The 26,380-nt window shown below is 35.3% G+C and overlaps 1 protein-coding gene across 3 annotated transcripts in view; it reads right to left on the reverse strand.

The window, feature by feature from the left end:
• Positions 1–8,521: 8,521 nt before the first annotated feature.
• Positions 8,522–26,380, reverse strand: part of Gcat (Glycine C-acetyltransferase) — a 183,480-nt gene continuing 165,621 nt past the window's right edge. For all 3 annotated transcript variants that reach the window (XM_090385157.1, XM_090385156.1, XM_090385155.1), the window contains 3 exons: positions 24,543–24,618; positions 14,601–14,648; positions 8,522–8,696 (listed from right to left, as the gene is read on the reverse strand). In XM_090385157.1, coding sequence (XP_090241283.1) covers positions 8,590–8,696; positions 14,601–14,648; positions 24,543–24,618 — 231 coding nt within the window. In that variant the 3' untranslated portion in view covers positions 8,522–8,589. The remainder of the gene's footprint in view (positions 8,697–14,600; positions 14,649–24,542; positions 24,619–26,380) is intronic.

Below are 26,380 nucleotides of genomic sequence, written 5' to 3' on the forward strand. Positions count from 1 at the left end.
GGTGGTATAGCCTCTAAATAATGAATTTGATGTTCAGACTTCTTTGCAATGTTTAAATTTTTTTCTCATTTTATGAATTTCAGACATTTTACGGCAAAACTTGTAACCTGATGGAAAAAGATGTATGCGTTATGTATACAGGATGTCTCAAAAATATTGGTACAAAACCCATAACCGGAAACGTCACTGGAAAGTAGTAGAAGAGGCACAAGAAGCAGAAATGACACAAGACAGTAATTAGTGGCAAACATTTATTTGACATAATATTAACAATGGAGTACGAGATGGATGCATTTCGTGATGTTACATCAGATGCTCGAAGGTTCCACCATGAGATGCGATGCATGTGTGACACCGACGCAGCATGGATTGGTGGACACGGTCGAACACACCTGGAGTTTCTTTGATAGTAGCAGCAGCATAGACGAGTCTCGCCACGAGATCCATTTCCATCTCCACAGGCGATTCACACATGATAGATTTGAGGCCCCCCCCCCACACAGAAAGAAATCAAGGCTCGATAAATCAGGTGAGCGTGGGAGCCAGGCAACGGGTCCACCACGGCCAATTCGTCGACGCCCAAAACGCCTGTTCAAATGGTCACGAACACATCTCACATATGCTGGAACATCGTCAAGTAACCTTGGTAGAACTTGTTCAAGAAAGATCCGATATTTAGTGGAGTTCATGCGGGATGGTAACAGGTATGGGCTGACTAAACAGTCACCGACCATACTTGCCCACACATTTATTGCGAAGAGATGTGTCGCATAGGGGCGCACACAGTGTGGGTTGTCGTGAGCCCACACATGAGCATTGTGCTGATTGAATAAGCCTCATCTGTGACCAAAACATAGGTTGGAAAATTCAAGTCTTGAACACTTCCTTGGAGAAACCACTGCGCAAAAGCCACACGTGCAGGATGATCTTGGGGGAGCAGTAACTGAACCCTTTGGAGATGAAAGGAATCGTCGTGCCAGACATGCTGTACACTGCAACGAGACACTACTGAGGTAACGGCACGTGTGCTGGTAATAGGATTATTCTGGATGGCATTCAACACACTTTCTTCCATGGTGGGAGTTTGCGTCGAACATGGTCTGCCCACACTACTCCTGTTACCTCTAAGTGATCCATAATTGCACAAATTTTGATGCACACACGCAAACAAACGGTGGTCCGGTACATGTCTGTCTGGGAAGTGTTCTCTATAAATTCGTTGAGCGGCTCGTCCATTGCCCTTTGCTAATCCATACACTAGGTGCATGTCTGCCAGCTCACAGTTCATATATCGATGCATGCTCTTTGTGCAGTGACTACTGCTTGAATGAGTAAACCAGCAATTTTCCCTCTCGCGAACTGATGCACAGCGGCGTGTACCGACTTATGGTGACGTTTCCGGTTATGGGTTCCTATGCGATTCACATTCCTTTAGATGTTACCTACCTCCCCTAAACGTTTGTACCCTGTATATATTTCTATATGTAATGCAAATTTTTTCAGCCATCTGATGGTTTTTCTTAGCTCTAAATAATATGAGAGCATTTGATTTGATCGATCTATGCCGGACATTCCACTATTGTAATCTCGAATTATGTTTGGTATTATCAAAATTTTTTCTATTCAAATTGTGCACCTCTCTTTTATCCTTCCACTTACATACTACAATAGGGCCATTTCGTTGCCATGCAACTTCCCCCTTTCTTCAATTTTGCATCAAATCTTTTGGATTTTCTTTTCTATTGGTGGTAATGTTTTTTGAGCAGACAATTTCCTCAGAGCAATGGTATTGTAAAAATTGTCCATATATAATACATATCCGTTGTCTAAATTGTCCTCATGCAAGTATGGCACTACTTCAGCAGACAATGGGATCTGGTACATTCGTAATGTACCAGGTCGCGATGGAAGAATTGGAGGGCCGTGCATTTACAAATGTAGCAGATCTCATTGCCTTTTGGTGTCACTACATGGATGATGTGTTTGTGGTTATCCCCAGAGATTCGGGCAACCGGCTCTTAGACCACCTCAACTCCGTTGCCTTTCATAAAATTCACCATCGAACTAAAGTCGGACAATACCAAACTTAGACACCCTTGTCCGACGTGAGGGCATGCGTTGAAGACAACTGTCAACTGCAAACCAATGTGTGCTGGCCAATTTACCAACTATCGGTCAGCACAGGCACGCAACCAACTTGGCACTACACGGACCTTGTTAACCTGTGCCTGGACCCACTCTAGTTCTGTGGATGATAGGCGCACAGAGATCGCCAAGGTCCAGGCAGATCTTGCGATGTATGGGATAGCAACACATTGCAACAGGTGTGACCTGCAGACACATGACGTGGCGACCAACAGGAACATTCAAGGTAATAACTGCGAGTGCCTTTATCCCATACTACCCAAACCCATCACAGGTTTCTAGGGTACTGAAATCACATGGGATAAATTGCATACAGCTTCCGAGCAGGAAATTGAGATCCCTCATCTCCAGAGTGAAAACACAGGTTCCCACCTTACTATAAAGTGGACTGGTCTACTGCATTTTTTGCCATGACTGCACTAGCTGCTACATCAGAGAAACTGGGAGATGGCTCAGCAAACGTCTTTCAGAACACAAAAGAACCATCCGCTTAGTGGACATAGAACACTCGGCCATTGCCGAGCATTTCTGGTCAGCACACTGACCCGCACCGCGATGTGGTTGTTGATCGGTCCTGTCATTACTGGCGCTGCACCTGGTTGGAGTCGTTGAACATTACGTACTCTAGTACTTAGACAACAGAAGCAGTGGATATCGTGTCCACCCTCTTGTCGAAGCTATGGGTGACAAACATTGGCAACATATGCATACGTCACAGGCTTCAACATCAAACAGTTAACTACTACACCATGCAGTTCACTATACGTGACTGTCAGTTTGACTGATGAAGGTTACCATAATAACTGAAATCTATTTGTACTGTATTTAATCTATATTTTACAATTTAATATTAAACTTGTCATATATTTATTCTGTCTTCCGTTTCGCTCTGTGCTACGCAATAACTCATCATTATGAATTTTATTTGGCATACTTGCTAATTGTTCTTCAGAATGATATCTGTGGTATAAATCTTGTGCAACCACTTGATGGGCTTCACCTCCAACTAAAGTATTTGTATTATAGGCATTTACATCACTATTTCTTGAAAGTAGTCAAATCCCTTGCAGACAAATTAGTAGCATTTTCTTTGGTAACAAATCTCGATTTTATAATTTTAAGTTCATCTGGTAATAAAGCTTCTCCGTTGCCTATTTTTGTAAGAATTTTAGAAAATGTACTGTCAGACTGTTGGACAACTTGTACCAATTCATGAAATTGTAGTGAATGCCATAGTTCTGGAACAAGCAATGAGTTCTGCAGGCGTTTATATATAGGTGTAGCATGCACTGGAGGCAATTGATGGTACAACAGTACATTCTGCTTTCCGTAAATCTCCAATGAAGTAAATATTCCTACCTCCAAATGGTATTTCATGAACACCAGTTTTAACTGCATATCTATAATAGTTCTGCACTAATTATACTAACTTCATCGATTATAATAGTACATACATGTTGATATGCAGTTCTATATTGTTGAAGATTATTTGATAAACACATGGAAAGCAGAATACACTACTGTACCATCAATTGCCACAGTGGTGTTACCTGTGGAGGTACAAGTAACATGTGTTGTGAATATTTGATACATTACAAAAGTGATTATACATTTCCATATTTTGTGAGTAAATGTCTTTCCATAGCCAGCAAGTAATACTTGTATCAGTTCACGTATCTGATTATCAATTTGACAATAGATAGCTTTGAGTAATGATGCGAGTTTTCTTCAGAAGGTAAGACATTCTGTCGCTTCCTAACGACAGATGATAATTTATCCATCATCACCATTCTCATCTCCTCATCAATAGTTTTCTTGTCGGTAAAGAAATCATCATCAATTTCTTTTTATTTAAGAAATTCTTCATTTTTTTCCACCACCAATTCATTTTCATCAAGTTGCAAAGATACAAATACAAAGTTGCCCACAAATTGCTAGCGTCTTTTCAAGAAATTCACAACATAATATTTCCAAAAAGGACTATAGGTTTTTGATTTTAAAATTTTGCGTATACTCTGAACAATTTTGTTAAAGTATATGGCACACATTATGAGGTCTTCATTTATTAATGTAGCTCTTTCCATATAAGGTAGATCCATAACATCATTAGTTGTAATTTTTTGTTTTTATCTGAATTTGTATAACATATGGGCCATGTTGGTTCACATGCACTCAACGTCAAGAACATTGTAGGTTTTCCTAATTGATGAATCATGGCAAACAACTTGTTTACGTTGACTCCAATAATATGCTGAATTGGGAATTGATTTTAGAAATGCAATAGACTCTAATGACTTGTTTATAAATTCTTTCAATTCCAATATAGAACGAGTAATGTTAGCTATTATTCCTACTGATTTAAATGCAATTTGCAAATTTTCTGTGGTACTCATTCACATAATTTTCCTTTCCATATATAGCAAATGTTGGGGAGTTACTCCACGATAATCAAATCTACGAATTTCAGTCAGTGGCAACATAAAGGGAGTAATTTTTGTGCATTTCTAGTTGGCATTTTCTTTCATGCATTCTAGTTTAAATTTCTAATTTCCTTTCCTTTTCTTCCATTCATGATATTCATTCATTATTTCAGCTCGAGTTTTTTTGGATGTAGTTTGAGAACTCCATAAGCATAATGAAACACTCTTGCTGAATTTCATCTGGGTTTACATTTCTGTCCAACTTCCCTTTCTTTCACGATATTCCTTTGAATGCTGGGCTGTAGATTTTTGATTCATGATTCATCAATTAGGTTTTCCTAATTGATGAATCATGGCAAACAACTTGTTTACGTTGACTCCAATAATATGCTGAATTGGGAATTGATTTTAGAAATGCAAGTTAGACTCTAATGACTTGTTTATAAATTCTTTCAATTCCAATATATAACGAGTAATGTTAGCTATTATTCCTGCTGATTTAAATGCAATTTGCAAATTTTCTGTGGTACTCATTCACATAATTTTCCTTTCCATATATAGCAAATGTTGGGGAGTTACTCCACGATAATCAAATCTACGAATTTCAGTCAGTGGCAACATAAAGGGAGTAATTTTTGTGCATTTCTAGTTGGCATTTTCTTTCATGCATTCTAGTTTGAATTTCTAATTTCCTTTCCTTTTCTTCCATTCATGATATTCCTTCATTATTTCAGCTCGAGTTTTTTTGGATGTAGTTTGAGAACTCCATAAGCATAATGAAACACTCTTGCTGAATTTCATCTGGGTTCACATTTCTGTCCAACTTCCCTTTCTTTCACAATATTCCTTTGAATGCTGGGCTGTAGATTTTGGCAGTCACTCACGTATTAATCATTATGCTGATATAACAGTATAACGTAGCGTGTCACTGCTCAATTGTACTTGTTGTGTCACTGCATGCAGCAAGTACAACACATGCACTTCGGGTTTCGTGACGATTTCTAGGTAACAACACTTTTTTCCAAATAACACCAGTAAAAACGTTTTTAATGTCAAAAAAAAAAAATAAAAAAATAATAAATAAAAACTTGTCTGACTAATTTGGTGGATACTATGATGTCATAACAAAGGAACTGGATGGAAAAAATAATTTGATATTGCATACTTAGATTTCAGAAAAGCTTTTGATACTATTGAGCACAAAAGACTGCTATACAAATTGGAGCAATGTAACATTAAGTGCAAGTTTCTGCTGTAGATAAAGGGATGGCTGAGTGGGAGAAGACAGTGGTTATCAATGAACACCGCTCTTTGTAGACTAATGTTATTAGTGGATTCCCCCCCCCTAGAGTTCAGTGCTGGGCCCATTGTTGAATTGTCTATTTATTAATGATATTGATAAGGTAAATCAGGCTTAATATTGGCAGGGTGGTTAATGTAATCAAGGTATACTACCCCAACAAGATCTAGAAAAATTAGGCAGATGGGCTAAGAAATGACAATTGAAGTTTAATATTGAAAAATGCAAGGTACTGCATGTGGGTAGCAGAAATCCTCGATTTGATGCACCATGCGGCACTGCACTCAAGGTAATGGAAAATAAAAAAAGTTGGGGGAGGTAATCATAGTAACCATTTCCATTAGCCCTATTATGTGTCAGCATTAGTAGTCATAACCAGGAGTTTGAATTCACTCCTGAAATCATTGTAAAGACAGTTAAGACTATTATTGTAGAGTTCACTATTCTGACACATCCCACATGTGCTACTCTGCAGTATTTACCTGTATAAAGAGCAGCACATTCTGGGACCTGTGAGGAGATCTGATTTGGTATTTAAGGTTTTGCATGGATTGAGTAAGCTCAATGGCATTTTTCCTCTTGCTCAGACACATCAGATGGTATAAATTCAAATTTGTGATAATTCAAATTCAAATAAATTCAATAGGTGATTTGAACAAACTTCCAACTGTTGTTGTGGAAGTGAATACTTAGAATAAGTTCAAGAAAGAACTAAGCAAACTATTGGAGGGGGATGGATATATGTGGGAAGTGTGTGTTTTATTTTTGTCATATGTTGTATAAGCTTGCTTTTTTACATCATTTGCAATGCAAAAATACCCCTATGATTTCAAAACTGTTTACATTAAAAGTAAATAATGGGCATTATCCAAAATCTTTGATTTTCTGATATTTCTCTTTGCTACATGTTTACAATGCTCCCTCACCTCGTGTCAAATAACTTTCCTGTCGCCGTGATGCAAATTTTCCCACAGCTACACATGCTTTTGCAAATCATGCATCTGCATCTTGTCAGGGAAATTGCTTCCCTCAGAAAATGGCTCATTTTGTTTTATTGGTTTGATCACATCCAGTCCTTATTTTTTGCATATTCTCATGCTTTTCTCTCCTATTTCTTTTATGTAAGAAAATTGTGACAGCTTTTTTTAAATATGTTCTATTCTGTATTTTATTTCAATTATATTTGCATATAGTTTTGTAAACCATTCCCAATGGAAGCCCATTGTTGGATTTTAAGTTCATTATCTAATTTTTTCCAATTGCAGACACTTATTGCTCAACAATTAATATCTTGATATTCATCAAATGAATCAAAATGGAATTAACATGACGTTCGGAGTCCATCTTTTTTTCTATAAACTATGTCTATCATTCATAATCAAAATTATTTTAACTATGTTTCCCCATGTTCCCATTGGTTTATATTTATGTAGCAAATCCTCAGTTCATGTGCTTAGTCCCCACATGAATAATAATGATCTCTTTACCTCCATTAAAAATTTTAAATCTGTCAATCTGTTGATGACATCATTAATTGTTGTTCCTGGTGAACGCACAATGGTTCTAGTCCATCTATCCTTATTAAAAAATAAAACAAAAAAACATGTTATCCAATTCCCTGACAATCAGATAACCCAATAGAACTGAATCCTTTTGAACCAGATCAGTATTCATTTGATTATTCTGTTTTTGAGCCCAAACTAGTGGTGTTCTGCTTGGCAAGTCACTAAAATCTTGACTTGCAGATGAGCTCCAAGTTACATTTGTCTCTAGGGCAAGTACCTATTTATTCCATAACTCAAATTCTTCTAGTAATGTTTCATCAGGAATAAAGAAAAGTCACCATTTTAGCTATGATTTGCCTTTCAAGTACATTCCACAGGCTATGCAAGCAATAAACTTGTGATTTTCACAGGAATCACCGATGGCCATTTCTGTCTGAGTCACCATATCCTCAGGCATGGCGACCAGGCTTTTGAGTTTTTTTTTTTTTAGAACACCTCCTTCATTCTTTTTCTTTAATTTCAAATTTTTGGTTAAGGGGAGACCTAAAATTAATTGAACATGCCTTAAATATCTGCAAAATTACTGTGCTTACTTCAAAGTACAAGCATGGTAAGTTTTTATTCTTTAAAGTGAAATCTCCATCTTGCACATAAGCAATCAAAGGGGGGGGGGAAGAGAGAGAGATGGGGGAACACTGTATATACCGTAATGTGCTCAAGTAGACAAATATAATTCAACCACGTAAATTTGTCTTGCAGGCTTCGTATGCCTACAAGCAGGGCTGTAGTGGAGGGCATACGTGGGTATATGCTGTATGCCCTCTGGATTTTTTTATATATATATATTATATACCTTCTGGAATTTGATTAATAAGCACAGTATACTCTCTGCTATATGTAACATTCACAGAGTATACCTTCTGCTAATTTTATAACTACAGCACTGCCTACAAGTCTAATGGACTTTTCTGAAACCTGAATTTAGCTATTATGGTCTATTTTCTGACCATAATTAGGAATAAATTCATAGTGATATACGCAGGAATCCAACAAAACTTAATACATACAGCAGACTACCAACAATAGTAATCAATAAGTTAACTTTTACTAAGTGAGAAAAGTATCATAATCATATTATATATACAACACAATGAAGAAGGAATCAATTTTATTCTTTGATTCTGCTTACAGTTTTAAAACCAAAATTAAAACTTGATACTTAAATCACATTTAATTTCTTTCCAATTGCAATAAATGCTTCTACTGTTTTGTCTATATCCTCTTTTGAATGAGCAGCAGAGAGCTGTACACGTATCCTTGCTTTACCTGGAAATATAAGTAATAAAAAAATGTATTTATTGTTGGGAAAAAAAGGGTGGTTTCTCTAGAATAGGAAGGTTTGGTATATGATTAATTTTGCTATTATTTAAGCACAGAAAACAGAAATTTGTGGTGTTAGTTATTTAATATTTAAATTTTGAAATATGGGCACAGTCACTAGGTGGAATTTATTCGAGTGTAGAAAGTATTTTGTTAAGTTGCTAAGCTTCATGTCAGCTGAAGAGCTCTAGCTGAAATGAATTTATGTAATAATACAGTAGGCCCTCGATTTAACGGGCTGATTGGGGGAAGGGATGTCCACTATTGCCGAAAGTTTGTTAAATCGAATGTATTTTAAAAACATATATTAATAATGAAATTACAATGTACAGGATGTATTAAAATGTATAAGTATGAATAAAATATTATTATAATGTACATTAAGTAATTTATACATGCCACTAAAACATCTGTTAAAAATATAAAAATACATTTATGACAGGAATATACTTTATTTTAATTAAACACGTCAAAAACTATACAATGTAACTAATGGAGTGTTTCCACCACTTATTATTATTATTTTTTTTCTTAAAGCTCACACAAAGTTGTTTTCAATGTGAACATTAGTTTTTTAATTTAAATCCATTTTAGAGTGGGAAAAAAAACAAATTCTTAAACTCCATTGAACAAAAAACAAAAAAAAAAAAAAACATTAAAAAAATATAATATTTAATATTAACTTAATTGAAAGAATCAATTTTCAGAGTCAGAAACAACTGTCATATGGAGGGAGAGGTGTTAATTCCTTGTTGATAGAAGATTCTGCTTCCTTATTACTGTAGATTGAAATTCTCTAAAATGTTCATAATAAGGAAGCACATCAGGGTCTGATGATGATTCAATATAATGTATGATGTAATCCATACGTTGCCTTATAACAGACAATTTAGGATGAGGTGCAACCGATTCTTCGTCATTATCATCATCCTCTCCATGAAGAACATTTTCCGCAATCTCTCCCTCAGAAAAAATTTGATAGCTCGGATCACCTCCATCATTTTCGAGCCAATTCCACATCATTCTCAGTTGCATTTTTGTTGCCAGCCCTAAAAGAACTGTCCTGAAAATCAGACGCCTCAACTCCCTCAAAGTCCATTTCAGGTTCTATGTCGTACAACTTCTTCCAAGTATTCACCAAGGTAGTAATCTTCATATCTTTCCATGCAGCTGCTAAGTTGAAGATAGCAGATCTGATGTTGTATGCATGTAAATTTTGCAGTGTCCTAGTGCCTCTTGTATCTTCTTCTGCATTTTCTGTTTCTTCCAAAGTAACAATCACCTCTTCCAAAAACTTCTTCTTACACAACCTCTTACATGCAACTATTACACCCTAATCCATCGGCTGTATCAGTGTAGTGTTAGGAGGCAGAAAAACACATTTAATTCAACCATCCCTGCTAAGTAACCTCTCAACATTAGGGTGAGCAGGTGAATTATCTAGCAGTAAAACAGCCTTTATTTCATGAGAAGGAATTTTCAGCACATCTGTCTGATCAGGAATAAAATGGTTAAAGAACCAGTCACAGAAAATATCCATTGTAAACTAGGCATTTTTTGAGTGGGAATATATCACCGGTAACTGGTTCATTAAATCCTTTAAAGCGCAATGTTTTTTGCCTTACCAACTACCATAGGCTTAAGCCGTTGCAAGCCATCAGCATATGCACAAATTAAAGCACAAATTTTCTCCTTTCTAGCTTACAACCCGAGGTATTTTCAGGAAGAGCACATTAAAAAAAGCCTAGTCCCATCAGTATTATAAAACTGTGATAAAATGAGGCCCTCATTTTTAATGAGGTCATTTAGATATTTTCTGAAAGCCTCAACTTGTTCTTCATCTGCACCTAAAGATTCACCACAGGTTCCTTTATTAACAATGTCGTGGTGCTTTCGAAAATGCCACAGCCATCCACCACCACCTGAAATTTCAGGTCCACGCTATTCGTGAATAAAAAAAAAAAAGAGGTTCTAAATTTTTCCTTTAGGAGAGAAATTTTTTGTCCATTAAATCCGTAGTCTGCTAAATGGGGGGTCCTTTAAATCAAGGGCCTACTGTATTTGTATTTCTTATACAAGAGTTTAAAGTTGTCACAAAAATTTAATTAAACGTGTCCAGTTGTTAAATAAAACACAGTTTTGTTTAATTTCCTTTCACGTTCTTTATATGTGATCCATAATTGGTTTTCATCAATTCAAGTTTCTTTATTTACTATTTTGGCAAAAACTTAGAGCAAAAGGTCTCCTAACCTCCAAATGATGACACCAGTAACTGCTACATCACAAAAAAAAAACAATACTTCCTTCTTAGGGAGCTATTGAATTTTTTTTTATGAAAACCCCAAACACGAGAGATATTAGAACCTATAGTACTTAGTACCATGCTTGGGTTGGAGGTTGAGAAGATGAAATAAGGTATTTTTTGATGTTACACTTGAACTTCTGTAGACTAATTTTCAAGAAATATGTATGAAGGAAGGTTGTTCCAGAAAACAGCAGTTGAATGAATAAACGAGGAAGATGAAACGTTTGAAGTGGACAGTACATTGATGTTGGCGGCACGTGTTCAGACTGTTTTGAAAGAGAAACTGGGAATTATAGAAGCAATTCAGAAGAACAGTGCCCATGGAAGTATCAAGAAAAAGCATCCAGCAGAAACAGTATGTCTATGAGACAGAGAATGGAGAGACATACTGTTAGAGATGAGTCATTAATTAAACTAACGCCCTCTTCTGAATGGAATCTAGAAACCTGAGAGAGGTTTTGGGGGCACAGCCCCAGATGTGGGAACAATATTCCATGGTAGGGCAGATTTGCGATGTGTACAGAGTGAACAGCCGTTTGGAAAAAAAGTAACACAAAGAGCAAAAGAGAGAAAACCAAGATTTTAAGATGCAGAGGAAGCAATATTTGCAATATGCTTGTGCCAAGATAGATTAGAAGTCAGGGTAATCCCAAAAAGAGATATCATTTTGCATAGAAATCGGAGTGTCACCAAAGATAAGCATAGGAGCAGAAGAATCCTTTTTGTGAGATATAAGACAAGACTGAGTTTTAGAAGGATTGAAATCAACTAAGTTGTCTTTGCCCCACTGGAGATTGGCATTTAAGGAATTGGTGGCAAATATTCGAGAAGTTGAAGCTGATTGAGCAGGGCAAGGTTTCTCAAAAAGGAAAGTGGAATGTAATGTGCTATCATCGGCAAAACTATGGATAGGATTTCCAGTCAATGGAAGGTCATTAATATACAAGAGGAAAAGAGTGAGAGAAAGAACTGAACCTTGGAGGACACCAGCATTAGTGGAGAAGTTAGAAGACAGAGAGCCATCTACCATCACCCTCAGTGAGTGATCAGAGAGAAAATTGGATAACCAATTACAAAAAACAGTTGGCAAACCATAAGATGGAAGCTTGTTTAGAAGACCTTTATGCCAAACACGATTGAAAGCCTTTGAGATGTCAAGAGCAACTACTTGTGTTTTACCGAACCTTTCCATTGAATTAGTCCATAAATGGGTAACATAAGCCAGAATATCGCTAGTGGATCGACACTGACGGAATCCATACTGGCAATCGTTGATCAGACGGAAGGTTTCTAGGTAGTTTCAGAGTTGGCAGTTAATTGATTTCTCCATTACTTTAGCAAGAGTAGAAGTAATTGCAATGGGACAATAATTGGATGGGAGGGACTTGTCACCCTTTTTAGGAACTGTCTGGATATTTACAAATTTCCAAGCAGAAGAAAAAACACCTTTGGAATAAGAAAATGAAAAAAGGTGGCAAAGAACAGGAGTAAGTTCATGAGCACAGGTTTTGAGAACAAGGAGAAATACCACCAGGACCTGGAGCTTTCTTAGCATCAAGATTCATCAAAATCCTTAGACGGAAGACCACAGGAGGCATTTAATAGAGCATGGTGGGAGGTGTTTTACCAAGATCATTAATACAGGAGTTGGAAGAAAAATGGGATGCTAACAGGTCAGCTTGATCCTTGGCTAAAGTGGCAACAGAACCATCTAATTTTAATAGAGGTGGAGCAGATATGTGCAAAAGTTGCAGCTAATAGCTTTGGCAAAAGACCAGAATGCTCTGCTACCATTAGGGCTAGAAGCAAGTTTCCTACTCTTAGCCTGTTCAAAATCTAGTTTGGACTGATTAATAACTGCTTTACAATTGTTGCGAGCTTTGGTGTAGGCAGAAAATGAAACTGAAGAATCGGAAAAAAGCCAATTATGATATGCAACATTCTTCTCCTGAATGGCCTTAGCACATTTATTGGAAAACCAAGGTTTAGATAAAGGACGAGATTTTAAAGTGGAGCTTGGGATAAAGGATTCCATTCCTACAAGGATAATTTAACTTACACGATTTGAGCAAATGTTGACATTAGAAGTTTTGACACAGTAGTCCGTTCCAGATATGGCGTTCAGATCCTTGACATAACGTGGCCGCGACAATGCCCCCGGCATATACACTACTCAGATTCCCTCCAGTCACTATCTGGCTGAGTAGAGGTAGCAAGATTATAGCTGATCTGGAAGCCTCCTAAAAAGTTACCAATATGTTTGTTCCGGTGTACTAATTAGCAGCCGGCCTGTGAACACCGTTTTAGAGCTGTACCCTCAAAATGTAAGGAAGATTGGATCTCGCCATAATGTTCATCATAACCCTGAAAAGTGATCCGTCATACTGCATGATGGAAGAGATGGGGAAGGGTTGACCGGAACTTAGCTCTGGAGACTAAACATGGGTTCCACCACTTCAAACCTCCAATGAGAAAAGTGGTGGTATTGCACCGGTTGATGAGAGTCATCACTACCTAGTATTGCCTGGTGACACAGAGGGGTGGCATTCCTCCATGTGGTGTGGTGTGGGCACCAAACCTCAACCCGTTGGTTCATACCTGGGTGGTCACCCACAGTGTGCTTGTGCATGGAGGTTATACCCAGGATTACTAACAGTCCCACCATTGTGAAGGTGCAAGCAGAGGATTTGGCTGTCACAGACCATCCGACTTCACCGAAATTAGGTCTACTTGACTTGAATGTCACCCAAATATCAGTTCCATATCTGAGAGAATGTCTGTGACAACCTGAAGGACTCATATCGGGGTCCGTTAAATCAAGGGCCTACTGTATTTGTATTTCTTTTACTAGAGTTTAAAGCTGTCAAAAAAATTTAATTAAACATGTCCAGTTGTTTTGTACACAGTTTTGTTTAATTTCCTTTCATGTTCTTTATATGTGATCCATATTTCGTTTTCATCAATTCAAATTTCTTTATTTACTATTTTGGCAAGAACTTATAGCAAAAGGTTCAAAAGGTTTCTTAACCTCCAAATGATGACACCAGTAACTGCTACGTCACAAAAAAAAAAAAAACCAGACTTCCTTCTTAGGGAGCTATTGAATGTGTGGTAGCACTGAAGAAACTCAGTAGTTGTCTCGCAATATGAAACTAATGGCTATGAAAAGACTTTTTGTCCTTTCATAAACATTTCACATATTTGCAGATGGATAAGCAAGTCTTATCATAAAAATAGCCTAACTACTTACAAGCTAATATTTCTTTTTAATTCGTCTTCAAAACTTACTGTACAAAGATTTTATTGCTGTGACATGATTCAACAATCAACAAGATTGCAAATTGTTTTTGTTTCATGTTTTTTCAAGCAGTGATTTTTTTTTATTCCATATGACAGAAGATGGGCTAAATATAACTCCACCTGTGTTGCTTGCTACTTCAATTTTTTTGTATTCCCATTAGTAGAGTTCTTTCAGTGCTCCAACCTATTTAAATGCAATGAAATCTACTCAGCTTTACTCCATAATACAAAATATGAAATATTACCTTTAGGAACAACAGGATAGCTAAAACCTATAACATAGATTCCTTTATCTGAAAATAAATTCACACATTCAAAGACAGCTCAAAGATTACATATTAATATAATATTTTAATATAGCTTCAAAATGGGTGTTCGTAGATCATTATTTTATCTTCAGAAAGGGCAACTGAATGTTGTTTTATTATGACTACACTTTGTATAGTCATAATAAAACAACATTCAAAGGACCTAAATTTTCACATTTTTTAATAAAGAGGTTTGTGGTAATGAGGTCCCCCAAAAGTGTTTTACTTTTTTTTTTTTTTTTTTTTGGTACATACTATACAGCTGCTAATAATAATAATAATAAATAGTAATAAATATCAAAATAAATTAATTTAAATCAATAAAAATAAAAGCCTTGTCTGACAATACAGTAATAAGAATATTAGTAAAATAATAAGAGGAGTTTACCTCAATATAGTGCGTAGAACACTTCCGTATGATACCCTCTAGAAATTAAAACGGAAAAAACGAAAAAAATCGACAACTTACCGGTACATTAGAGTAAAATATAAATAATTAAAACAATTTAACACAATTCAAATCAATTTAAAACAATTAAAAATCAAATTAACGCAATTAAAAGAATCTAACGAAAATATTCAAAACGATTTTCCTTCCTGAAGCTGACAATGCTTTTCGACCATATGTCGTGATCACAGGAATGAAAATTACCAAATCGGGTTAAACCTGATACTTTGTCCTGACATTGTCGCTGAGTCTACAGTCTTTAAGCTTATTAAATAATGTATCGTAATTCTTAATCCCAAATTGTATTACCTGTCTAAAGGGTTTTATAATGTTATATACATGTGTGGCTAAGGATGAAAATGCCGAGTTCCTGTAGGAAACAATGGGTCGAATAGGAAACCCAGTCTTGTGTAATTTTACCTGACCGAAAAGTGCAGGAATATTGTATGTTCTGGAATTCAATTCCTTTAACTGAACCATAGTAATGTAGTCGTTTTTTCGATACGTGGTTAACATTTTATTGTATTGATTGACCAAATTGGTAAACAGTGCCGGATCTACTTCACGATAAGTGGAGGTATCTGACACAACTGAATCTAACTTATTAATATAATCATGTTTATCTAGTATTACCACTGTATTTCCTTTATCTGCCCTCTGTATAATAATGTCCTTATTTCCCCGAAGTTCTCGTAAAGCTGAACTGTCATGCATATTCAATTTAGGAAGTCGCGTTTCTTTTATGTTATTCACTACTTGGTTAACTTGTTGAATGAATACATCTTTTTGTGGAACATTACGAAGTCCAAATTCAATATCAATTATGCATTGTTTTTTAGGCAGTTTTCGAGGTGGTAAATTATAATTTAGTCCTTTGGATAACAGCGAAATCTGGTCCTGCGATAGTGTACACGAGGAAAGATTTGTAACCTGTTGATATGTCGGTTCGTTGGATACTGGGTGAGGGGGTGTACGTGAACTAGCTGACATATTCTGTGGTGGCACGTTGTGTGTCTGTGGGGGGGGGGGGATGTCACCCAACTTGTATGAACTTGGTTGCGTATGAATAAGCTTAAAGACTGTAGACTCGGCGACAATGACAATTTATTCTCACTAGATGTTACCTCATTATATACGAATGTAAACGTTGAATACACATTAGATGTTATTTGGGATATGTTAAATAAAAACTCGACACCGATTAATTATACGAAGCTACCTATTAAGGAAATTTTTCACTTAATTAAACTGTTAGTTGAGGCAAACTACATCACCTTTCGAGACAAGGTGTACAAACAAATTTTTGGATTACCAATGGGTTTGAGCCTGAGTGGCTTAATGTCAGATATCTATCTCTCAACGATTTGAGCAGATACATTTGACACCGTTTTGAACCCGTATCACATACTATGGGAAGTATTTAGACGATGTTCTAGTTATTACCGATAGTAATACTATCCAAGACATTTTACATTCGTTTAATAATATTCATTCTAGACTCAAATTTACATTGGAAAGGGAAGATATGGATACAAAGTCATTAAACTTTCTAAATTTCACGCTTACCCGGGACTCGAACAAAATACAATTTAGCATCTATCGAAAACCTACAAACACCGGTATGCTTCTACATTATAATAGCTATCACCCGTTCATCTACAAAAGATCGATAATTTCTTAATGCCTATAAATATTCGACGACGGATTCTGCTTTGGACTCAGAAATACAAATATTAACTAGCAGATTCTTAAACAGGGGTTATTCCATTACCACAATAAACCGAATTAGGGTACAAGCTAAGGATAGGATACAAAATACTACACCAATCAACAATAGTAATATCAAAAAATACTTCATTTCTGTCCCATATGTTGAACAGTGGCACAAACAGCTTAACAGATTCTTTAAAGATACCGAATTTAAAATTGTAGTTAGGCCAATAGGGAAGTTACACACTATACTGAACAATCGCTCAGTTCTTTCAGCGTTCGCAACACAAATTAATGATCTGGTATACAACATTTCTTGCGGTGATTGCGACTCGTCTTATCAGGGTTCGACCCGATTTTCTCTTAATATTCGTGTAAATCAACATGAAGCCTCAGTTCGTGCTTCTCGTTCAGCAGCATCAGAATTAGCCTTTCATGCCATTAACGAAAAACATACATTTTTATTTAACGAGGCCAAAATACTTAACGTTCAACGTAATTATATGCGACTATTAATTGCAGAAACCGTTGAAATTAAATTACACAAAAATTCGGTTAATGTTCGGCGGCCATATTTGATCTCCGATGCGTGGACCTTTATGCGCATGCGCGAAGACAAATAATCTATTTAAGTATCAGGTTTAACCCGATTCGGTAATTTTCATTCCTGTGATCACGACATACGGTCGAAAAGCATTGTCAGCTTCAGGAAGGAAAATCGTTTTGAATATTTTCGTTAGATTCTTTTTAATTGTGTTAATTTGATTTTTAATTGTTTTAAATTGATTTGAATTGTGTTAAATTGATTATTTAATTATTTATATTTTATTCTAATGTACCGGTAAGTTGTTGATTTTTTCGTTTTTTCCGTTTTAATTTCTGGAGGGTATCATACGGAAGTGTTCTACGCACTATATTGAGGTAAACTCCTCTTATTATTTTACTAATATTATTATCAACGTAGAACATATTGAGTAGTACAGCTCTGATTCATACTATCTAAGTAATAAGAATAACACATTTTTTAAAGATTTTATTTTATTTGTAAGTTAAACTAAGATAAAAGCAATTGACGGAAATAATTCAAAAATTGTACACTATATATTTTGACATATACAGTATTTTAGTATCACAGTAAAAAGAATTGCAATCTTAATATAAAAGGAGGCATAAAAACCATTAACTTTTTAATAAATTAATATAATTTAAAGAAAGAATCCAATGTTGTTTGCACAGCTTTTGTCCTATATGCATTTTTAACTGGACCACAGACAATATTTATCATATGCAATATTTGTTTCTTTATCAACATTACTGCAGACCAACACATTCTCTATTTTGGGAATCTTTTTTAGATGGCTGTGTGTGTGTGTGTGTGTGTGTGTGTGTGTGTGTGTGTGTGTGTGTGTGTGTGTGTGTGTGTGTGTGTGTGCGTGTGTGTGCTGTCACTGATAACAAAAACATTATTGTTTTGCCTGTTGCTCAGCAGCTCTTCTGGTGTTTGCTTTGCTGTGGTAGCAACTTCATCACCCATCTTCACAAACTCTTCAAATTTGCCAAAATCCATATGCTTCTTTAAATTCCCCCATTCCTCAATGTTGCTATCATATTCATCTGCTGGACCATGGTTTTTGAAGATATTCTCCAAAAGTAATTATCAACAGCTTTCTGAAGCAGTTAATGCCAATACTGTCCTTGGCAATAAAAATAGCATCCAAGACATTCCAATTTTGCTGCAAATTGTTCCCTCCTTCTATGCTGTGGATCAAGCACCTTATCAGGCAGGCTCTATATGCTCTCTTGAGGTTATAAATAATGCCTTGATCCAGTGGCTGCATAAAACTGGTGGTATTTGGAGGTAAAAGCAACAGCAGTATATTTGTCAACTTGAGTGTCTCAGCAGAATGTGCTCTACAACCATCTGGAATCATCAAAATGTTCCTTTGTTTTTTCTGAAGCCATTCTTCTGTCCACTTTTGATGACTAAGACTGGAAAATTTTGACCATAAGCCAAACTCTTCTATTGGCCTCATAATCACAGGGAAGTTGATTAAATTCTTTAAAATATCTTGGCTTGGAAAACTTAATCACAAATGGGTGTAGATTTGTACTGCCATCTGAATTGCAGCATAACAGAAAAGTGCGTATTTGTTTATTAATCCAGACTGATTAATTCCTGCCGGAGGACACAATAACCAGTTATGCAGACTTAGAAAGTGAACTTATCACGATTGGTTTTGCCTATTTTGAAGGAAGAAAAATCCAAGTTTCTGTGAGTAAAAGAAAAAAAAAGCATGAATTCCTCTCCTGAGACAAATCGACTACGAAAAAATCCATAAAAATTCCTCCCATCCAAACTGGGATTTAATTAAGACTTTTTACCATCAGAGAGAACAGAGTACACTGTCCACTTTGCTATCCACGAGAACTCAACAATTTAGACTGTAATGGAAAAGAGACTTGTGCTGGGAAGTAGTTGACTTATACTAGTCAAGCAGCCTCTTGACTAGTAATTTCGACAGAGTTGAGCATATCGATGCATAATTTTCTTGTAATTTCAATGATGCCAAATTCAGGATACTCGTTCATAATTTCAATGATTTTACATTGTCAATTGCTAATCCCGCAATTGGTCTTATTTACATATTCGATAAGCAGCACAAAAATAGTCTACCGTGATGAATTGAATGTCTGTGTTAGACTTTAAAATGCTAAACACAAAAGGATTGAAGAGGATTGAATTTATGCCATTTTTGATGAGGTTCTCGTTTCAGAAAGACTTTTGGCCAAGTAAAGCTAGCTCAAAATAAATCAATATAATATGATTCCAAATGAATGCGATTTTCTTTATAAAGAAGTGATCAATGCTAATATATTCATTGTTCTCTAGATTCTACCAGAATTTCTTGTATTCAGCATTACATTTGACTCATCAATGTCTGCTTTTGGCATGATAATTAAAATCATTGTAGATCATGATGGCATAAATGGAACTCCAAACTCATAAACAAGTAAAACTATCTTTATGAGTTTGGAGTTTCATGTTAGCAGAGGCTTTTGCAGTAGAACCAGACATGAGCTGATTTATCATAGCCATTGTTGCATTCATACCATTTCCCATAGGTTCTTTAGAAGCATTATTAAGCCACAAAAGAATGTGAGCATGTGGACTGCTGATATTGAAATTTGATCCGTTGAAAATAATTGACGACGTAACATTGTTAAAATGGACCGAAACGCTTAGACTAAAGTAAAGTTAAAATACAATCTACAAGTTTATTAAAAAATTGCATACATTATGGCATCTTCATTAACTAATGTCGCCTTTCCAATAAAATGAAGAGCTGCTTGCTTGTCAGGGATATCCAGTCGTGTTTTAATTTGTATAAAATTTTTAGCAATTTAGGCCAACCGATTTCGTTTGCACTCAAAGTTAAGAAGAACGTAGGTTTACCCAATTGTCTGATCATCGCAAACAGATCTCTTTTACATTGTGTCCAGTAATAAATTGAATTAAGAATCAATTTCAAAAATGCTAAATTCTTTTCAAGTTATTGTCATATTCTTGAGATTGGATTTGTTCTTTCGTGAGCTTAGTGTCTTTTCCGATGTATTTAAAAGCAATTGTTAATGAATTCCAAGTCCTTAGTTTCACTCCACCCCAATCTGAAATAAGGTGCCACTCCACGCCAAACTGAATGACAAAATTCACTCGATGCCATCATAAACGGTGTAACTTTTAAATTATCTGTAAACTCTCAATACTGACCAAGGTAAATGCTAAGAAAGGACAATCCTTCGGCATTTTTGTCAAAAAATAAACTTTGTGGAACATTTTGTTCACCAGGAGCTATTTGTAAATATTTGTCATTACTCCACAAAAGAGTTTGTTGTTGAAAAACTAAACGTTCTTCAATAGGTACAGCTTCACTCATTTCATCACATGTAGGAGCATCATCGTGTTTCATGTATTTATCACCGAATGCTCCTACACGTTCACGCAATCATCATTTATTCTCCGAGGCTCCTACGTGTTCACGCAATCATCATCTATTCTCCGAAGCTCCTACACGTTCACGCAATCATCATCTATTCTCCGAAGCTCCTACACGTTCACGCAATCATCATCTATTCTCCGAAGCTCCTACACGTTCATGCAATCATCATACATTCTCCGATCATCGAATTAACATTTACAGGAACATTTATAATTTAGCCCAAAATTCCATATTGGCCGAAATCATGTCTTAGTCTTCTAATTTGCATGAATGGTATACGAGGAGAAATGAGCCCCTCTGTCACTAAATCCAATCAAGGTAGATGAGGTAGAATAGCAAGATAAATGAAACCGTTGCTCTTCAAAAACATTCAAGCATTCATAGTCATTAATGTCTGCAGTTGGAAATTCTAGCAGTAACGGGCTCCAAATGTATTTTTCAGAGTTTAATAAAATCTTTTTCTCAAAATCTTGAGAAGATTTTATTAAACTCTGCATTTTTTTTTTTTTTTTTTTTTTTTTGTTCTGTATGTTTTTGAACTCTTTCTTTTGTTGACACGGGAGGCTTCTTCAGTGGCTTTGAAGCTTTTATTCTTGCATACTTTTCTCAATTTTGCTCAGTTGGAGTTTTAGCCATTTCGAAATACTCTTATAGGGTTTTAACTGAAAGCAAAATGCATTTGTATTATGTATTATGTAAAATGCAGTATGATGTCATAACCAAAAACTACTGCAAGAAGTGATTGTTTTATTGTTGTGTTCTTAAATCAAAACTGTTTAAATTTTTCAAAGGTTTAATCGAAACTTACTTGGAAGGTTGATATTAATCAAAATCTTGAGAAGCAGATTTTATTAAAGTCTGCATTTTTTTCCGTTCTCTATGTTTTTGAACTCTCCTTTTCAACATGAAAGGCTTCTTCGGTGGCTTCGAAACTTTTATTCTTGCATAATATTATTACCCACTGCTTACTCTAATGAATCAACGTTAGTGACAGAGTTAACGTCATTTAGGAAGTGATGCCATTTCCATCTCTTAGTATGAACAATACATTTTATTCTCACTTCCACTACTTACTCTACCAAATCAACGTTAGTGACTGAGTTAGTATCGTTAGCGCCATTTAGAAAGTGACATCATTTGCATCAGTTAAAATCTAAAAGCCACCTAATAGGAAATGACGTAATTTCCGTAAAGAAATTTTTTTACCAATTGGTTTTATTCCAGTGCTGCCATAGATGTTTTCACATCAAAAATAATAAAATAATTACTTATATTGGAAAAAGAAAGTGGCAAAGCCCTATCGAGTCTAGCCACTTAAGAAATAAGAAGTCAATTCGTGCCTGACTGCCAACGAGTATATTATTCTAAATATAACTGAACAGCGGAAAAAGTCCAAGCACTTTCCTATTGTTATTTTTTTTAATGCCTTGTTAAAGAGTTGCAGGTGATTTGGAATGGGTAGAGGAAGGGCACGGGAAAATAATTATGTCAAAGATTTGCCTCCAAAAATGAAAATAAATCCCTCAGATATAATACTCATAATATAAGTTCATATTAACAGAAGTAAAAACACAAGTGGAAGAAGGTGTAATAAAACAACACAAAACAGGAGCAAGCACAGGTTTTGAGAATAAGTGAAAAAACTGTATCAGGACGTGGAGCTTACTTCACATCAAGATCATTCAAAATTCTAACATTCTTCTTTCTGAAGACTGCATGAGGCATTGAGTAGAGTGTTCTAGGTGGAGGTGATCTTTCTTTCTTTCTTTTTCAGCTGACATTAAGAAGACATCACATATTTAAATCAGTGACAGATAGTTGTAGATCAGACTATGAGAAAATTTTTCTTTCACCAATGAACTATTAAATAACAGTAGAACAACTTATCATCTAATATCTTATAAAACTGGAGAGTTTATGCAAATTTAAGAAAGCAAACAATACCTGAATGAAGTAAGGTGTTTTTAATCTGATGGTAATTAAGCCAAAGTAATTTTGCATTACTTTGCTTTTTTTTCTTTTTAAAATAAGACCTTTAAACCTCATATATAATCATCAACAATAAAGATACATATATTATTTTTAAATTAACAAAGATAAGAAAAAATGGGAAAGAAACAAGATAAACAAAAATATCAACTAAAATGGTTAGGCCTGAAAACATGAGAATCATACAAGTATACAAAAGTATAAGCTTTTGTGCATTATTCAAATGCATGTTCCTGGAAAAGCTGTATATTCGTTATGTTTTACTTTAATTGAATTCAAAGGCGGGGAGATCTTATTTTCCCCAAAATTCTCAGCAAAAGCACTGTTAATTCAAGAACAGCAGAGTGTATATAATTATTAGAGACTAATTTCTCTAATCTAGAAGTTATGACTGCAGTCAATTTAGATTACAGTATCTGATAAATAATGCAATAATCCTTAAGCAATAAATAATCCTCAAAATGATCAAAACCAATGTTTGCAAATTCTCAAACCTGAACCAATAAACTTTCTATATGGGTTCTGAAGGCCGGCATCTGAACTAGTTATAAACAAGCTCAATTTTTAATTGAATAACGTAAATATAATGCACTATAATTTGTTGTTTTTATGCTTTGAAATCTAACAAGAATGTATTTATTTTTTTTCATTTCTTCACTTTTGGAGACCAACAGCAATTACCGTATTTTCTGGCTTATAAGATGCACGGCATACATGACACACCCTAGTTTTGGCCACATATTTTGGAAAAAATAAGAACCCTTCTATTATCCTTCGATACTGTTTACGGTGAAACTAAGAAGTAATCTTTTACCAACTGATGTAAACAAATATGGCGACATGGCATGATACGGGACGTAATCAAGGGGCAGGTATTAAAAAAAATTAAATGGAGTTACATTTATTTTTTAATTTTTTTTTAATGGTATACGCTTCGGTAAATGTTCAACCAATAATGAAATGTTTGTTTCTGAAAAAAGCTGACAGAAGTAACGTAACAGAAATTCTTACTCACCCTAAGACAAATACAGGCGTCACTTTCTCTTTGTAAAAGACGGTTGGAATCGAAAAATCCCGATCCAGTCTAATTAGCCTGCCATATACCATAAAAGCGCGAGATCATAGAGGAATACCATAAAAGCGCGAGATCATAGAGAGGAATACCATAAAAGCGCGAGATCATAGAGAGGAATACCATAAAAGCGTGAGATCATATTATAGAGGAAGCAAACACATAGGAAAATGAAACAAGTTTTTACTCACGTCTGATTGTGAGATTCATATCACGCAGATTTCAACAAATTTTCCACGAAAAAAAGATTACTGGTATGTATTGTTGCCAACTGATAATTGTTAAAAATATATTTCAACAGATAAATCTTAAGTAAAATTGGTGTGAATTTCAAATGGAAGTTTTCAGAACTCAGTTTACCAGCACTGCGTCATCGAAAATGCATTGCCGGTAGTCTTTAGGCCTAATCTGACACTGACCATATAAGACACAGGGTGATTTTCCAAGTATTTCTTCGTGAAAAAAACTGCCTCTTATAAGCCGGAAAATACGGTATATCATGGATCAGCACTTGGAAAAAACTAAACAGATTATTGCTAAGTTAACTTTTAGTAATTATGATTTTTAGTATTTTAGTTACTTTTAGTAATTTTTATTTCTTATGAAAAATGAGAATATTATTAATGAAAATTAAATATGTAATATGAAAGATTTTTTCTTACCCAGCATTTCATCAGCAAATAAAGAAGCTAAGCGTGCATCTCCCAGCATTACTGGGCATATAGGATGTTCATCACCCTGTAAAAATAATAATGTAAACATATAATTATCTTTAAGTTAACTAGTGCTAATCTTTCTTTTTGTAGTTGATTCCAGACTTGAAAGGGAAATGCCAATAACAATCGGAACTCAATTTAAAGTTATCTTTTTTAATATCAACAAATAATTACACTCTGGAAATAAACCATTCACACACTCTTTGTACACCTCTATAAATAATTTTAATACATGAAGAATTATAGAAATTAAAAAATATCTAAACAGCATTCATCAGACTATTAAGTTAAAGACTGAGGCCAATAATAGCTTTCCTTTCTCGGATGTCCAAGTGACTAAAGAGAAAGGCAGGTTATGGTCTCAGGTGTACAGAAAGCAGACAGATTCAGGCCAATACATAAATCATGTCTAATCACCTGCAAAAAATTAAAACAGGTATAATTAAAACATTATTGAAGAGATGTTTGAAAATTTGCAATAACAATAACAAAAAAAATTGCAGAGGAGGAAATTAGTGCTGCAAGAAAGCAAGCTTATACAGCATCAGCCAAAAAAAAAAACCCCTTCTCATTCACTCTAAAAGTTTGTCCTATTCTTCCTTAAATTTATTTAAGCTATCAACTTCCAGAATGACAAATGGAAGTCTATTCCAGCAATCAACTACCCGCTGGTAAAAAATTATTATTGCTCTTATATTATTCTACCAAGTGCAGTCAGTCCTCGTATAGCATGATAGTTGTGTTCCTAGAAACCCTCGTGCAATGCAAAATCGTGCAATATAAACAACGCCCTATGGGAAAAATAGGGTTAGGTGCCGATCACCCAAGATTGAACACACATTTGTAACCAAAACGTTACCAAACACAATAAATTATCGTAATAAAATACAAAGTATTTTATTACGTAAGTTTGCTTCTATCGTAAGCAAACTTGTTTTCTGTTTGGTTTTCTATCCAAACAGATGACAGCCGTTCTATCTCTTTCAATTCTTTGTGTCTTAATCTAATGAATTTTAATTACACTTTGAGTTGTTCCTGCTGTGAAAGTTTTTATTTTCTCTGCATTCTTTGTAATTCTCGGCGTTGCCTCATTTAGGTCTGTAGCATGTGCAATATCACATGGTCTTTCATTTCGCTCAAAGCGTTTCACAATTTCATATTTTTTTCTCTATCGACAGATACGGACTGGCCATAAGCCTTACCAGGGAAACCCCGGTGGGCCCGGAGGCCAGTGTGATTTTGGCCATAAACGCTAGTATGAGGCCAATACAAATTTTCTCGGGTAAGAATTTTTGACCCAGTCCGCCTCTGTTCATCGGTATTGCTTTTCTTTTTCTCTCTGAATCTGCAGTGTCTTCACCAGGACGCTTCCTTTTCACACCTTTTAAGTATTTTACTCATTTTTTGGGAATAAAGCACAATTACAAAACGAGGAGGTACACTTGATACACATAAACAAAGCTGCGTGCGTGTAGCAACTGAATAAACAACACCGTAAAGGTAGAGATACACTATTAACACCTCACATTTTACTAAAGCACATTTCTAGGGGTTACTACCATAAAACAAAAACAATTTCCAGTTGCATTTCTGCTAGTGGAATCTGTTATAAACTGGTAGTAAACTCGATTAATCGCATTTGCGATTATACCGATAGCTGGAATTGTGTTGGTTTTTACGTTATTATGGTGAAATGTGTTTCCCCTTCACTGATATAAAAAACAAAAATACATTTTCAGAATCTTCTCTTCATTCCTGTTGTGTTGCGTTCGGTTGGGGTGATT

The sequence above is a fragment of the Mastigoproctus giganteus genome, chromosome 11 (genome assembly GCF_048544385.1).
Source record: "Mastigoproctus giganteus isolate SK-2022 chromosome 11, ASM4854438v1, whole genome shotgun sequence".
Taxonomy (NCBI): domain Eukaryota; kingdom Metazoa; phylum Arthropoda; class Arachnida; order Uropygi; family Thelyphonidae; genus Mastigoproctus; species Mastigoproctus giganteus.